The sequence below is a fragment of the Bos taurus genome, chromosome 12, assembly GCF_002263795.3.
Source record: "Bos taurus isolate L1 Dominette 01449 registration number 42190680 breed Hereford chromosome 12, ARS-UCD2.0, whole genome shotgun sequence".
Taxonomy (NCBI): Eukaryota; Metazoa; Chordata; class Mammalia; order Artiodactyla; family Bovidae; genus Bos; species Bos taurus.
Genome location: NC_037339.1, coordinates 11057984 through 11074427, shown reverse-complemented (window position 1 = coordinate 11074427; position 16444 = coordinate 11057984). Strand labels below are relative to the sequence as shown.

At 45.5% G+C, this 16444-nt stretch overlaps 1 protein-coding gene across 2 annotated transcripts in view; it reads right to left on the bottom strand.

Annotated features, from left to right (window-relative positions):
* Positions 1–16444, bottom strand: part of CNMD (chondromodulin) — a 43305-nt gene that overhangs the window by 20488 nt on the left and 6373 nt on the right. For both annotated transcript variants that reach the window (XM_005213543.5, NM_174269.2), the window contains exons 3-4: positions 16295–16435; positions 4211–4324 (exon numbers count right to left, since the gene is read on the bottom strand). In XM_005213543.5, the coding sequence (XP_005213600.1) occupies positions 4211–4324; positions 16295–16435 (255 nt within the window). The remainder of the gene's footprint in view (positions 1–4210; positions 4325–16294; positions 16436–16444) is intronic.

Genomic DNA, 16444 nt, shown 5'->3' with positions numbered 1-16444 from the left:
CTGCCGCTTCCAAACCACAATGGAAAAAGCCAGTGATTGGTTCTTTAATGTTTTCAGTTCAAAGTATTTAACATAAACCATTTCTGCATTTCCCAGCTATAACAAAACATATCTCAGATGTTCTTCGCATCAAGCGCACCACCGAGATTTCAAAGCTAAACCCTGGATTTTCTTCTGCAGCGAGATGCTGAGAATGGTTTGATAACCTGGGAGACAAATTTATTGTGCCAGGTTGCGCCTTTCATGTATTTATTAGTTTGCAATAGGTTGGAGAAATTAAAATGTTTTCTCCTGATTCTTTAGCTAAAAGCAACACTTCATTTATGCTTTCTCCCTCAGGCTTCTGGCAGCATTAAAACAACTTAAAGTTATTGGAGGCAGTGAACACGCAGGTAATCCAGTTATTCACCTGAAATTAAATGGCTCCATCCAGGAAATGAATGCTCTTTGGGTATAGTAGCTTTTAAAAGTTATACAAAACTGATGAAAAATGCATGAGAGCTAGTGGTGCATAAATCTACCCCATCATAATCTGAAGTGCATGGGGACAGAGTGGGGTGATAGGGAGAATGCATATGCGTGAAACCTACAAGCTAGGAGCTTTAAATAAAAGGGCCTGCACATTCTTTCAGCTGCTACCCCATCTCCTTCCCTTCTCTTGCAACACAATCCTGCTTTTGTTTGCGGCCCCAGGAGAGACACCTGCTTTCTCAGACTCCCTGGCAGCTAAGGGTGCCCGTGTGACCAGTTCTATACAATGCAATCCATGCTAAAGTGTGTGGAGGGAATGTGACGCTGTCTGCTTTTCCTGAGTCCAGAGAAAGCATGGTTGGCACTGTTCAGCATCTTCCTGCCTTCCTTCCTTGACTGCGTGGTTGATGTTTAGAGCTGGAAGTAAAAGGCTGCAAAAATAAGAGATGCTGGCCATGGAGTCAATGCCTGGGGTCACCTACTTCCAAGGAGAAAAAAAAAATCCTTATTTGTTAAAGTCACTCTAAGTGTCATGCTCAGCTGTGTGTGTGTATTCAAGCTCAGTCGTGTCCAACTCTTTGCCACCCCATGGACCACAGACCACCAGGCTCCTCTGTTTTTTCCAGGCAAGAATACTGGAGTGGGTTGCCACACCCTTCTCCAGGGGATCCTCCCGACTCAGGGATCCAACGCACATCTCCTGCATTGCAGGCAGATTCTTTACCGCTGCAACACCTAGGGAACCAACACATTCCTAATTCATACAAACATGTTGTCTGAATTTGGTTTTGTCCACCAGAGAATCCACCACGCCCCATAGAAACAACTAAAACACGAGAAACAGAATTCACCTCTGTGGCCTCAGTAAAGAATCAGAGGCAAAGATTTAAGTGCAAAGCCATTCACCAAGGTGAATTTTATCTGTATTCAGAAAAAATTATTTTAAATTATTATTTTTAAGAGAATGGAAACTTGAAGATACTGATACTCAAGAGCAAAAGCCTTTTAAAATTATAATCATATGATTATAATTTTAAATTTTCATTCATATAAATTTTAAAAAAATATTTATTTGGTTGCACTGGGTCTTAGTTGGGGTATGTGGGATCTAGTTCCCTGCCCAGGGACCAAACCATAGCCCCTGTATTGGTAGTTTGGAGTCTTAGCTACTGGAACACCAGGCAAGCTTTAATATCAATTAGAAATTATAATCATATGATAACATACAATAATCCATTATCACCTACATTTTGGAAGACCTAAAGTTAACTGTGGTGTTGGAGAAGACTCTTGAGAGTCCCTTGGACTGCAAGGAGATCCAACCAGTCCATTCTAAAGGAAATCAGCCCTAGGTGTTCTTTGGAAGGAATGATGCTAAAGCTGAAACTCCAGTACTTTGGCCACCTCATGCAAAGAGTTGACTCATTGGAAAAGACTCTGATGCTGAGAGGGATTGGGGGCAGGAGGAAAAGGGGACAACAGAGGATGAGATGGCTGGATGGCATCACCGACTTGATGGACGTGAGTTTGAATGAACTCCAGGAGTTGGTGATGGACAGGGAGGCCTGGCATGCTGCGATTCATGGGGTCGCAAGGAGTCGGACACGACTGAGCGACTGAACTGAACTGAACTGAATAGCAGTATAACTTCAATTATAAAAAGCATATCACACACATTGTACATGAAGAAAATTTACCAAAACACTAATATTAGTTATCCATGGATTTTGTAACTCTGGGTGACTTTCTACTCTCTCCTTTCATGTATTCCTGAATTTCTATAATGACAAAGTGTTGTTTTTAAAAATCAGAAAAAACAAACAAACAAACAAGGCCTTTTTTTAAAAAAAAAAAAAATCTGAAAATGTACTGCAAACTTTTTTTTATGCTGTACCTCAGGACATGCAGGATCTTGGCTACCCTGACCAGGAACTGAACCCACGCCCCCTGCACTGGAAGTGTGGAGTCTTAACTAATGGACCATCAGGGAAGTCCCTGTACTGCTGCAAACTTTCGATAAGATCTTGGTCAGTTAAGATCTGGTTGGGAAGTTGGCTCTTTACGTCTACTCATGAGGGAAACGTTGAGGATTACAGTTCATTAAAGGTTTCATAACAGAAGCTGAGTGATAAGACCATTGAAAAGGTAATGCAATAAGAGATGTTCAAGGTCAGAGCACAGGTGGTCTTGGTCTCATTTCTAGACTCTGTATTCGCGAGTCTATACTTGTGTTCCGAAGGGTGCAGTTCAGGGGCCACAAACGAGCTCATGATCAGAGGAGAGTGATGGGAGGGATGAATGGCTGGGGAGGTTGGGAGTGGAGGAGACACTGAGGACATGCTGGCCAACCTGAAAAACTCACAGTGTGTTGAGACCCCTGGGCTTGCTCCTAGGAGAGCAAACAATCGAGCGGTTTCCAGGCACCTCTGCTTACTCTTAGTTTTCTTCATATGCCTTTCGGGAGCTGATGCCTGGCTCACCTCCCTCTTGGGGATCCTGAAGGATCAGAGGTGAGCATAATAAAATTAAGACTCAAAGCAGCATCCGTTTAGTCATTATCTAGCGCGTTCAGGGCCGTGGGGACAGAGTGCACACCCCTAGTTTGCAGACGACAAGACTGAGGCTTAAAAACTTGACGCCACATTCACACCAAGTGTCAGGGCTGGGACTTGAACCCACATTTTCCAAAGTCCATTTTTCTTCCACCCTAACCTGCCACAACTCAAATGGAAGATGACAGTGAATGCGGCTACTTCGTAAGCCCTAAAGCACCAAATCAGTGTAAGGTATTACTGTTAAATATTTCTTTAGAATGCTGTGTGCAATTCTTAATACAAGCTTTTATAAAACCAAGCTCAAAGGCAAGCTATTAATAATAAATGGGTGAAATATGTTTAAAGAACCTCACAAGTCTGATACATAGGAAAGGAATTCTATATATGTTGAATAGCCTCATTGGACTGAACTTGAACCGGTGGGAAGAAATCGTAGGGGGAGCCATTCAGCTCAGTGTTGGCAAAGCAATTAGAACTTCCTCCCAAGAAGTTGCCTGACACGCAGGGAAGGAGAGCCTGGTCAATGCTTCCAGCAGAGGCTGAGTGATCAGCTCTGGGGATTTCAGGAGGACTTCTCCCCTGGCTAAGTCGAACTGGGGCTGGAGTGAGGCTTCAGGCTCCTGAGCCCCTTAATGATCCTAACACCTGAAGTCCTTTAAGTTGTCCGAATCACTGATCAGTTCCCTGCGTGCGTACTAAGTCACTTCAGTTGTGTCCGACCCTTTGCAACCCTATGGATTGCAACCTTGTGTAGCCCGCCAGGCTCCTCTGTCCATAGGATTCTCCAGGCAAGAACAGTGGAGTAGGTTGCCATTTCCTTCTTCAGGGGATCTTCTCCACCCAGGGGCTGAACCCGAGTCTCCTACATCTCCTGCATCAGCAGGTGGGTTCTTTACCACTAGTGCCACCTGGGAAGTCCCTAGCATCAGCAAATAAGGGCCATGTGATGACTGTTGCCCTTTATGTACTTTAAAATCTGGTTTTCCAGAACCTTCAATTACACGACATCATGTAAGAACGATCACCTGGAACCAACAAGTAGGACCAAAGTAATTAAGTTCTTTGTCAGGGAGGAAAGAGAGCGTATGTTCTGGTCACAGACCTGTCCAGGAACTAGAGACAGGAGGGGTGTGCCTTCTGTGTGTGCCCAACGTTCCTGCTGTGTGGAGCCCGCTGGTACCCACCAGTTCAGAGGAGATGCTCTGCTTGGTCATGGTGCCCACCTCCGGGATGCGAGCCTTCACCTGCGCTTTGATGTAGCACTTCTCCCCTCCAGCAAAACGGATTCCTGTGATGCCCTAGGAAACAAAAGTTTATCCATCCTCTATTCATCCATTCATTTATTCAGTGTATTGAGTGTCTACTGCGAGCTACGTATTATTCCAGGTGCCAGGTACAGGGATGAACAAAACAGATGGCATCTCTGCCCTCATAGAGCTTACCTTTCAGTGTTATTTACCAAAAATAAAAAATAAAGTCAGGTGGCATTAAGTGCTATGGAGAAAAATAAAGCAGAGTGTGGAAATAGGAGTGACAGGAGATGGTGCTTTATTTTTTATTTTTGGCCATGCTGTGAGGCGTGTAGGATCTTAGTTCCCCAACCAGGGATCGGACCTATGCCCCCCCTGCAGCAGAAGCATGGAGTCTTAACCACCGGACTGCCAGGAACGTCCTAGGAATGGTCCTTTAGACAGTGAGTCGGGGAGGCTTCTGTCAAGGTCTGACTTTGCGCTGAGAGACAGTGCGTTCATTGCTCCACCCATCCCACGAGCTCAGATGAAATGCCATCTTCTCCCTACAGGTTTCTTAGTCCAGCCCGGGCTAAGGGGGCTCCCTTTCCTCTGACTTTCCGAAAGCCCTCCCATCTCCACCCCCCGTTTGGCACTCAGTTCTCAGTGCCCTTGCGTCTTGCGAATGTCACCTCCGTACTCAACTCTAAACCTGAGATCAACCTGAATCTCTTTTTTGTTTTCGTTTGGTGCTCCCACAGAAGTTCTCAGAAGATGCTGGTCCAATTAACGAATTCTGTGAATTCAGATTCTTCTTAGGTTGTTGAACCCAGAGGAAACAGTAGCTTTCTATCACACTGGGAGCTGAAGTTTGCTCCCAGAGCTTATCCAAGGACTTGGATGTTTTGTTTTTGTCCTGTGAGATATAAACAATGTCTCCCCGTCTGCCTGGGGACTGGCCTCCAGGGAAATCTCAGCCGCAAGGCTCCGGTCTTAGCTGACAGCTCGGCACCGATTCTGCCCACGGAGTGCGTCAGGCATAACGTATGTTCTAACCCATGAGTGTTTCCTTTCATTTCTTGTTACTTCCATGACTAGTGAGTGGCCAAAACCAGTATTAAGATCTACAAATTATATGTCATAACAATGTAGGCACCAAACGAATCTGAAATTCTCAACTGGTCAGTCTTCTATTGGGTTGAGACAAATGTCAGGAAGACACAGAACTTGTTCTAATATATCAATACCAGGGAGTGGGAGGAAGAAAAGCCTTTAGAAATCTAGGGGCAGGATTCAGCCCTCCTTTTTTTTTTAAATATTTTTTTCTTTTGGCCTCGCCATGTGGCACTGATCTGTCCCTGATCAGAGGTTGAACCTATTCCCTGTGCGGTGGAAGCTCAGAGTCTTAACCACAGGCCCACCAGAGAAGTCCCAGCGTTCAGCCCTCTTAAAGGAAGAATGAAGTCACACGTCAGTCACGCTGGAGGATCTTCATGGAAAGTTACACCGAATGGAATCTCAGAGCCAGGCGTCCTGCAGACGTGGGTGGGCGACAGACAGGAGAAGGAATGGCTCCTTCCTCTGGAAGCTCCTCGTCAGTTCTCTTGCGGCCTGATCGACCACATGCATGCATAACACATCTCATTCCTCCCAGCGTCACCTCTCACCCAGAGGGAGGAGGAGGTATGAGCCCCCATCCCCAACCCTCGACAGGGGAAGAGCTCCGGGCTTAACTGCAGGTCTCGATGCAGCACCAAAATCACATGGAGAGATTTTAAAAACACAGATGCCTGGGCCTCTCCTAAGAGATTCCCATTTAACGGGCTTGTGGCTGTGCCCAGACACTGGCATGCTTAAAAGCTCCCCGTGTATTCATGATGTCAGCTGGGGTTGAGGACCCCCAGTTTCAGGAGAAAGAGACTTGTTCAGAGTGTGTGTGTGTGCACTCAGTCACTTAGTCGTGTCTGACTCTTTGGGACCTCCTGGACTGTAGCCTGCCAGGCCTCTCTGTCCATGGGATTTTCAAGAATACTGGAGTGGGTTGCCATTTCCTTCTCCAGGGGTCTTCCTGACCCATGGATCGAATCCACAAAGATTTAAAGTAACTGAAATAGCATGCTCTGCACTGAATGTTTGCGTCTCTCCCACCCCCACCTAAATTCGTATATTGAAACCTAATGCCCCATGTGGTGGTACCTAGAAGTGGGTCTTTGGGAAGGGTGAGGTCATGAGGCTTCCCTCATGACTAGTGGTAAAGAACCCACCTGCCAAGGCAGGAGATATAAGAGACTCAGGTTTGATCCCTGGATTGGGAAGATCCCCTGGAGAAGGAAATGGTAACCCACTCCAGGATTATTGCTGGAAAATCCCATGGGTAGAGGAACCTGGCAGGCTACAGTCCATAGGGTTGCAAAGAGCTGGACATGACCAAAGCAACTTAGAACGCATGAGGTCATGAGGGCCGAGCCCTCATGAATAGGATTAGCATCCTTTCCCCAGAGAGCTCCTTCCCCTTCTGCCTCGTGAGTAGGACAGTGAGAAGACAGGCTTCCATGAGTAGAGAGCAAGACCATCACTAGACAAGCAACCTGCTGGCACCTTAGCCTTGGACTTTCCAGGCTCCAGAACTATGAGACACACACTCCGTTGTGTAGAAGTCACCTAGCCCATGGTGATTTGTTGTAGCAGCCTCAGGGTACTAAGGCACAGCCTCTGGACCCAAGTTCCCTCTGTACTAGTGACTCACAAACTTTTCCTTGCAACCGAATCATCTGGAGGACGCACGAAACAAAATGCTGTGTTGGTTCCCCCGCCAGAGTTTCTGAAGCCGGGGGTCTGGAGTGAGGGCTAAGCCGTGCATTTCCAACCAGCTCTCAGGTGCTGCTGCTGCTGGTGGCCTAAGGAACACACTTGGGGAACCACTGTGCTCTACCATGCTGTCTCCCGAAGGCCAGTTGTTCTTATTCTACATGTCAATCTATGGCACATGGTTTGAAAAACGAGAGTTTGGGGAGGGGGATTACTGCCTCTGTTGCAGTGAAAAGAAAAAAAAAAAGAGGAATGAATTTTTTCTTTCCCTTTCTTGAGAACAAAGAAGATAAAGAAAACAATGAGCAGGCCTGAACATTCCTAGTTTTTTACATTAACTGCTCCTAACTCTGCGTGAGTTGGACTGTAAAGAAAGCTGAGCGCCGAAGAATTGATGCTTTTGAACTGTGGTGTTGGAGAAGACTCTTGAGAGTCCCTTGGACTGCAAGGAGATCCAACCAGTCCATCCTAAAGTAGATCAGTCCTGGGTGTTCATTGGAAGGACTGATGCTAAAGCTGAAATTCCAGTACTTTGGCCACCTCATGTGAAGAGCTGACTCATTGGAAAAGACTCTGATGCTGGGAGGGATTGGGGGCAGGAGGAGAAGGGGACGACAGAGGATGAGATGGCTGGATGGCATCACTGACTCGATGGAGGTGAGTTTGAGTGAACTCCGGGAGTTGGTGATGGACAGGGAGGCTTGGCGTGCTGCAACTCACGGGGTTGCAAAGAGTCAGACACGACTGAGCGACTGCACTGAACTGAACTGAACTCTGCATGTCTGCAGCACAGTTCACCTTTCTGCGCCCTAACTCTGCAGGAAGTCCACTTCACACCCACCTTCCTTTGACTCTGTGCTAAATACATCCTGTATCTGGTGTTTACCCTTACAACACCCTTCCCCGTATTGTTGCTTGTTGCTCAGTTGCTCAGTCGTGTCTGAGCAACTCTTTGCAATCCCATGGACTGGAGCACTCCAGGCTCCTCTGTCCTCTCCTATCTCCTGGAGTTTGCTCAAATTCATGTCCGTTGAGTCGCTGATGCCATCCAACCATCTCATTCTCTCTCATCCCCTACTCCTTTTGCCTTCAGTCTTTACCAGCATCAGGGTCTTTTTCAATGAGTTAGTTCTTCGCATCAGGTGGCCAAAGTACTGGAGTTTTAGCTTCAGCTTTCTACATATCAGAAAGAAGGCCACACCGCCACCTAACTACCAGACTCAAATGCTGGGTTAACGAAGTCAGCCTATGACTGTCTTTGAAACAATGAAAGAGGAAGGAATCAAGATACTAACACCTTTGCTCCTCGTCACCGGCTCCTAAATGAGAGTCCTTATCTTATTTAAGCCCGCAGACTCCTCTTGGGGGGAGGGTGGGCACAGTTCTTGAGGTGTGAACCTACTGTGTTCCCCTCTCCACCAGCTGGGAATTACAGTCACCTTTCTATTTCCTCCAAACTCCATCTCCATATTTTTTATTTGGCTTTGGTGAGAGGAGAAAGCCAAGATTTTGGCCAGCCACCCACCCCCCACCACCCATGTTATATCTTCTCTTGACTTCAAACCGTTGTAGCTTCTGAGATGAGATGCTGGGGAGGAAGCACCATCTAGCCATTACCATATCCCCAGGAAGAGAACTGACTATGGAAGGATTCACAGCACTGAATGTGTCTAGTATTGAGTTAGTTCTGACAGTCGGTCTACAGGCTGCAAAGAAAACTGAAACCCCATGGGGATGGGTCCTGTGGGAAGGAATTCACACGTATTAACCACCATATCTAGCTACAAATCCATATCAAGCAGCCAGAAACGCTAAAAGATTTTATAAACAGAGGGAAGGGAACGGCACAAGAAAGGCAGGCAAATCTCCTGTTTTTGCAAACAAACAAGACCTTAGAAGCTGGTGATAATGAAGCTGTTTGCTAACAAATGTAGTGAGTGAGGATCCCAATGATCTAACATCCTTTTATCCAAAGTCAGCCAATCTCATTTTAGCCACACAGTTTTTTCTTTCTAGGGGTCTCATTTATTTCTGTGGCTTAAACCAGAAACTCCCAAGGAGGGCAAGGGGACCTTCCCCCAGAAGGGTGATTTAGAAACTTTTGAGGGAGTTTTGTTATTGTCACAAAACTAGGAGCTTTCTGGCCCTTTGTTGGGCATGACCCAGGGGTGCTGAGTCCGACCAGCCTGGGGGAACTCTGAAGAACCAAGTGCCCAGAATCTTGGCTGAAAAACTGGATTGTAAGCACCTGAGCCTGGAACCTAACACTGTTTTATATGTAAATGTAACGTGATTTTTGTCACAGTCTTAACGTACAAAGGATTTCCTAGGAATGGAATTATTATGAAAATAGAGAGAAAATGTTACTTTTGTTTACTATTTGAGAAGATTTTGTTGTTTAGTCACTAAGTCATGTCTGACTCTTTTGTGACCCCACGGACTGTATAGTCTGCCAGGCTCCATTGTCCATGGGATTTCCCAGGTAAGAATACTGGAGCGGGTTCCCATTTCCTTATCCAGGGGTCTTTCCGACCTAGGGATCGAACTCGCGTCTCCTGCATTGGCAGGGAGATTCTTTACCACTGAGCCACTAGGGAAGCTGTTTAGAGAAGTTCAGTTCAGTCCCTCAGTCATGTCTGACTCTTTGCAACCCTATGAATCACAGCACACCAGGCCTCTCTGTCCATCACATGAGTTTACTCAAACTCATGTCCATCAAGTTGGTGATGCCATCCAGCCATCTCATCCTCTGTTGTCCCCTTCTCCTCCTGCCCCCAATCCCTCCCAGCATCAGGGTCTTTTCCAATGAGTCAACTCTTCACATGAGGTGGCCAAAGTACTAGAGTTTCAGCTTTAGCATCATTCCTTCCAAAGAAATCCCAGGGCTGGTCTCCTTCAGAATGGACTGGTTGGATCTCCTTGCAGTCCAAGGGACTCTCAAGAGTCTTCAACACCACAGTTCAAAAGCATCAATTCTTCCGCGCTCAGCCTTCTTCACAATCCAACTCTCACATCCATACATGACCACAGGAAAAACCATAGCCTTGACTAGACGGACCTTTGTTGGAAAAGTACTGTCTCTGCTTTTGAATATCCTATCTAGGTTGGTCATAACTTTCCTTCCAAGGAGTAAGCGTCTTTTAATTTCATGGCTGCAGTCACCATCTGTAGTGATTTTGGAGCCCCCAAAAAGAAAGTCTGACACAGTTTCCACCATTTCCCCATCTATTTCCCATGAAGTGATGGGACCAGATGCCATGATCTTCGTTTTCTGAATGTTGAGCTTTAAGCCAACTTTTTCAATCTCCTCTTTCACTTTCATCAAGAGGCTTTTGAGTTCCTCTTCACTTTCTGCCATAAGGGTGGTGTCATCTGCATATCTGAGGTTATTGATATTTCTCCCAGCAATCTTGATTCCAGCTTGTGTTTCTTCCAGTCCAGCGTTTCTCATGATGTACTCTGCATATAAGTTAAATAAGCAGGGTGACGATATACAGCCTTGACGTACTCCTTTTCCTATTTGGAAACAGTCTGTTGTTCCATGTCCAGTTCTAACTGTTACTTCCTGACCTGCATACAGATTTCTCAAGAGGCAGGTCAGGTGGTCTGGTATGCCCATCTCGTTCAGAATTTTCCACAGTTTATTGTGATCCACACAGTCAAAGGCTTTGGCATAGTCAATAAAGCTGTTTTTCTGGAACTCTCTTGCTTTTTCCATGATCCAGCGGATGTTGGCAATTTGATCTCTGGTTCCTCTGTCTTTTCTAAAACCAGCTTGAACATCTGGAAGTTCACGGTTCATGTATTGCTGAAGCCTGGCTTGGAGAATTTTGAGCATTACTTTAGTAGCATGAATGAGATGAGTGCAATTGTGTGGTAGTTTGAGCATTCTTTGGCATTGCCTTTCTTTGGGATTGGAATGAAAACTGACCTTTTCCAGTCCTGTGGTCACTGCTGAGTTTTCCAAATTTGCTGGCATATTGAGTGCAGCACTTTCACAGCATCATCTTTCAGGATTTGAAATAGCTCAACTGGAATTCCGTCACCTCCACTAGCTTTGTTCGTAGTGATGCTTTCTAAGGCCCACTTGACTTCATACTCCAGGATGTCTGGCTCTAGGTCAGTGATCACACCATTGTGATTATCTGGGTCGTGAAGATCTTTTTTGTACAGTTCTTCTGTGTATTCTTGCCATCTCTTCTTAATATCTTCTGCTTCTGTTAGGTCCATACCATTTCTGTCCTTTATCGAGCCCATCTTTGCATGAAATGTTCCCTTAGTATATCTGATTTTCTTGAAGAGATCTCTAGTCTTTCCCATTCTGTTGTTTTCCTCTATTTCTTTGCACTGATCGCTGAGGAAGGCTTTCTTATCTCTTCTTGCTATTCTTTGGAACTCTGCATTCAGATGTTTATATCTTTCCTTTTCTCCTTAAATAGGGAAAACCACTAGGCCATTCAGGTATGACCTAAATCAAATCCCTTATGATTATATAGTGGAAGTAAGAAATAGATTTAAGGGCCTAGATCTGATAGATAGAGTGCCTGATGAACTATGGAATAAGGTTCGTGACATTGTACAGGAGACAGGGATCAAGACCATCCCCATGGAAAAGAAACGCAAAAAAGCAAAATGGCTGTCTGGGGAGGGCTTACAAATAGCTGTGAAAAGAAGAGAAGCAAAAAGCAAAGGAGAAAAGGAAAGATATAAGCATCTGAATGCAAAGTTCCAAAGAATAGCAAGAAGAGATAAGAAAGCCTTCCTCAGTGATCGGTGCAAAGGTAGGAAATCAAGAAACATCTGGAGTAACAGGCAAATTTGGCCTTGGAATACGGAATTAAGCAGGGCAAAGACTAATAGAGTTTTGCCGAGAAAATGCACTGATCATAGCAAACACCCTCTTCCAACAACACAAGAGAAGACTCTACACATGGACATCAGCAGATGGTCAACACCGATTTCAGATTGATTATGTTCTTTGCAGCGAAAGATGGAGAAGCTCTATACCGTTTAGAGAAAAGTACCTGATATTTAATTTCTCAGCACACACTTAGGTCAGTCTGCATTTCAGGCTGTGGCACAGACAGTGACCCAAGCATTTGACTATGATGTTTTCAAGGTACATCAGGCTCAAGTTCTAACTGTATTATAAATTACTTTCACTTTATTTTTTCTTTGTGTTATAGTTAGGTGCCAAATAGATTCTTGAAACCAATAACCTACTTACCTATCAGATGAGCTGTGCTGTCCATTTTTTCCCCTCCAGTCTTTTTTTTTTAAGCTAATAAATTAATTTATTTGGCTGCAGCAGGTGTTGGATGAGGCGTGCGAGTTCCCCAACTGGCGATCAAACCCAGACCCCTCGCTCGCTTTGGGAGCATGAGGTCCCAGTCACCAGACCACCAGCGAAGTCCCTCCCTCCAGCTTTTTAAATTAAAAAACTTCAAATATACACAAGGTCAAAAGAATTGTATAGTGAAAATCTATTTATATCCACCATTCTATCTTATTTTTTTTAGTTTTAGACGTATTTATTTAATATTTATGAAAATGTTGTATCTTCCAAAATTGGAGGCCATTCTCTCTGCCTCTATTTTCTCCTGCTCTGGTGTTTTCTTGGAGAACTATCTTATTTCTAACCAGGATTTCTGTTATATCTGTGGGTCATTAGGGTTGAGAGGGTTGACTTAAACCAACAGCATTGATACTTTTGAAGGTATAACTTTGATACATTATGAACAGAAGTATCTTCTGTGTTTCTCAGGGTTTTGTCAGAGATTCTCTTGACCTAACTCCAGTCAGGCACCTCTGAGTCCTCTAGGCCCCCACCCTGGGCTCTGTCTTGGCCGGTTTATTCCAATTTTAGCAAGAATCCTGCTGAGTCAGCCTTAGTCTGGTCAAACTGGATATCTGATCCCCCTGACCTGCCTGCAGCAAAAATCCCGTTAGGTCAGTTTAGCGAAGAACGACTGTACCTTTAGTAATCTCCCATCCACCAGCACCCAACCCTGCTCCGTGGCCATCACACTCCAGTTTTCCTTACTGTATTCAGAGTTGAGCCCGCTCTCTCTCCTTGACTACAAAACCCCACAGTGCTAGCCTCCCTTGAATGGAGTCTGCCTTACCTTCGCCTGAACAACTGTTTTCTCCAATGGTATAGAGCCTGGAGCCCTTCATTCAGTGCAAATTCCCTCTCGGGGGCTCTTTCCCACCATTGGCTCCATACTATCTTGGTGGGGTTCGCAGGGGAGGCTGTTCACCTACAGTTCAGAGACTTTCCTGCTCTGGGCCGGCCTGCATCTCCATCTCCCCGCTCCTCACTTTTTAAGCTCCCTGCTTAGACCTTGGGAGCAGACCTGAGCACGGGTATGGTGTATCCTTCCCTGGGCCTGGAAGGCCCTGCCTCTGCCTCTCTGTGGTTGAAATCCTAACCATTCTTCCAGGCCTGGTTCAACTGTTGCTGATAGCGAGCAGGACCCTGCAGGGCTCCTACACACAAAAGCTTTCCCTGTCCCCCATTTCTCTGATTACAGGAAATAGGCTTCATTCAACCTCCATGACCTTCACTGAGTTCCAATGGGTAGGTTCAAACAGCTGTTAATTAGGCAAGGGAGAGGATGCAGATGCCAGGGAGGACAGTCCAGAGAAACAGTGGTGCAGCCTTGGGGAAGGGTCCTAGCTCCCCATCAAGGGATACACATAACAATATCTGTGAGTTGTTTTGCATATACTGAAACCCCTTCCCCATGGGCTGCCCACAAGTACGGAGACCCCATCAGGTGGAACCAGAAGGTTGATGATGCTGACTCCCACTTACCCTGCTGCTGCTGCTAAATCGCTTCAGTCGTGTCCGACTCTGTGTGACCCCACAGACGGCAGCCCACCAGGCTCCCCCGTCCCTGGGATTCTCCAGGCAAGAACACTGGAGTGGGTTGCCATTTCCTTCTCCAATGCATGAAAGTGAAAAATGAAAGTGAAGTCGCTCGGTTGTGTCTGACTCTTCACGACCCCCTGGACTGCAGCCTACCAGGCTCCTCCATCCATGGGATTTTCCAGGCAAGAGTACTGGAGTGGGGTGCCATTGCCTTCTCCACCCACTACCACCAACCAATCAAAAGAATGCCCATAGCCAATCCCACCCTCTTTGAACCATTACCATGAAACTTTTCACTACCCCTTCCAGGTTGGGACACACAGTTTTGAGGGCGTTAGTCCACTGTGGCTCCCTTTGCCTGGCAAAGTGAGAAAGCTATCCTTTTCTACTTCACTCAGAACTCTGTCTCTGAATATTAATTCAGTGTCGGAGCTCAGAGGCTGGATTTGGCTTCATTGCCACCTCTGCAAAACCTGCTCCATCTCCTCGCTGGCAGCAATGGCCTCCCCCACGAGGACCCCACAGCTCTGTTCATAGCTCCGTGGCAGCGTGCTTCCCAGCCTGACCTAATGCCACTTCTCTGTGGATGCCCACCTCCTGATGTCCTTGGGAGAGGGAACAAGTGTCAGTCGTCTCTGCATACTCTATGCTTCACACAATCCCTTGCACATAGATAGTCAGCTTCCATAAACGCTTCCTGAGTTTGACTGACGGTTTGTAATACAGGAGAAAGTAATAGTTCAGGTACCACGGTGGCTGATTCATGTGTTTTCAGAAGTCCAGGCTTATTTAAACCCATAACAGGTTCTATCCATCAAAAAAATGTTCTACTCACCAGTTCTGACTTAGAGAAATGTGGAAGCTATCAAAGAGAATTGATCAGTTTATAAAATATTTGTGGCCCCGTTGGCCTCTAAGAACAAAATGCAATCAATACCATTATTAGAACCAAAGGTTTATAAAACAGAAATATAGGTTTGGGATTAAATATTTTAAAAGGACATTTCTGATACATACACATGTTGAGAGAGAGGGATCTTTCTTATTTATCTGCATAGCTACCTTTGCATATCTTGATATTGCGGCATATCCTGTGTATTCAATTTTGTTCTGGATTGAATGAAAGATGCATGTGTGGGAGTCACATTTTATGATTTTATATTGAGCAGCGCGAAGAAAAAAATGCCTTTTACCTTGTCCTGGGTCTTGCAGTAAAAGCCTTTAATAGGTCTAGAGAAATTATCTCTGGGACTCGACCTGAACCGTTTGCAAAGCTATGACCAAACGAAATGGAGCTGGGCACACACAGGACTGCAGAGCCCGTCCCCAGGGCAGAGCCCATGCCAAACACAGCCAGCCCTTGTCATCACCAAATAATGGCTAATATCAGCCGAGCTCTAAGGTTAGCATCTGTTTGATATTCAAAAGGGCTTGTGAAGTGTGTTTGGGTATCAACAAGGGGAGTTCTTTCATTCAAATGAAAAGCATCTCTAGTTTTTCTCATCAATCAGAGGAAGACAGGTCGGTGAGATGTTTGTAGGCCAATAAACTATCAGAAGAGACATTATTTTTAAGAGCCTTTTTTCATGAGGAAGTCTCACCTACTGCATCTATAGGAGAGCACAAACAGTGATGCCTCTTTCTCTTCCTAGATCAAGAAAGAGAATGAGATATTTATGGTGGCCAGCCAGAGAGGAGGCCTGGAGTGACACTTGGGTTCACAGATGTCCACTGAAGCATCCATGCATGGCTTGATGTCTCCAATTGCCTGTAAATTGAATTTTTGAAAACAAACATGTGTGTCCTTTGCAAAGGAGACTCGAATGTTTCATCTGTAATGGGCTCTGTTCAGACAGCAGATGATACACTAGGCGAATTTCTCCATGCTCATTTTCTGGATTAAACGGGAAATCTGGAGCACTGAGACATGTGTGTAAATAGATCCCACCTGCTGTTGATTAGATTATTAGGTCATTAAAGTTTCCCTCCTCTCGATAACTGCCAGTTTTAGATCTTGCCACATTCTGGGAGACCTTGGGCATTTTATTTACTATGTTAAGAAGGCTGCTTAGAGAAAAATAGCTCTTGCAAGTCTTTCTGCCAAGACTTCTGATAGCTCCAAGAACTTGTTTTTTTCAGTGCTAAGGTGTTGGTTTTTCATTTTGAAAATGTCAAGGACAGAGAGTGATCCTTTCTCAGAGAGAACAGGCAACATGGTTCAGGGAGGTTAGTGGCACCATGACTGCCATAAAGAGCAGTTCCCATTTGGGTGTATGTGAGGGGCCCGCCTTCTCCGTGAATGAGGCGTCTCCCAGGCTTGCCTAGTTAGACTTCCTAAATGCATGAAATATACTTACATTCTGGAAATCATTAACTTCAACCGCTTCTTCAGCTCCACTCCCCATTTTAAAGGTCTCCAGGTTGTTCCCAGCGTCTATTTCCATTGACCCATCTTGCAACTTCCCATTGATACTCATGGTATAATGGACATTGTAAATCTGGAAGTG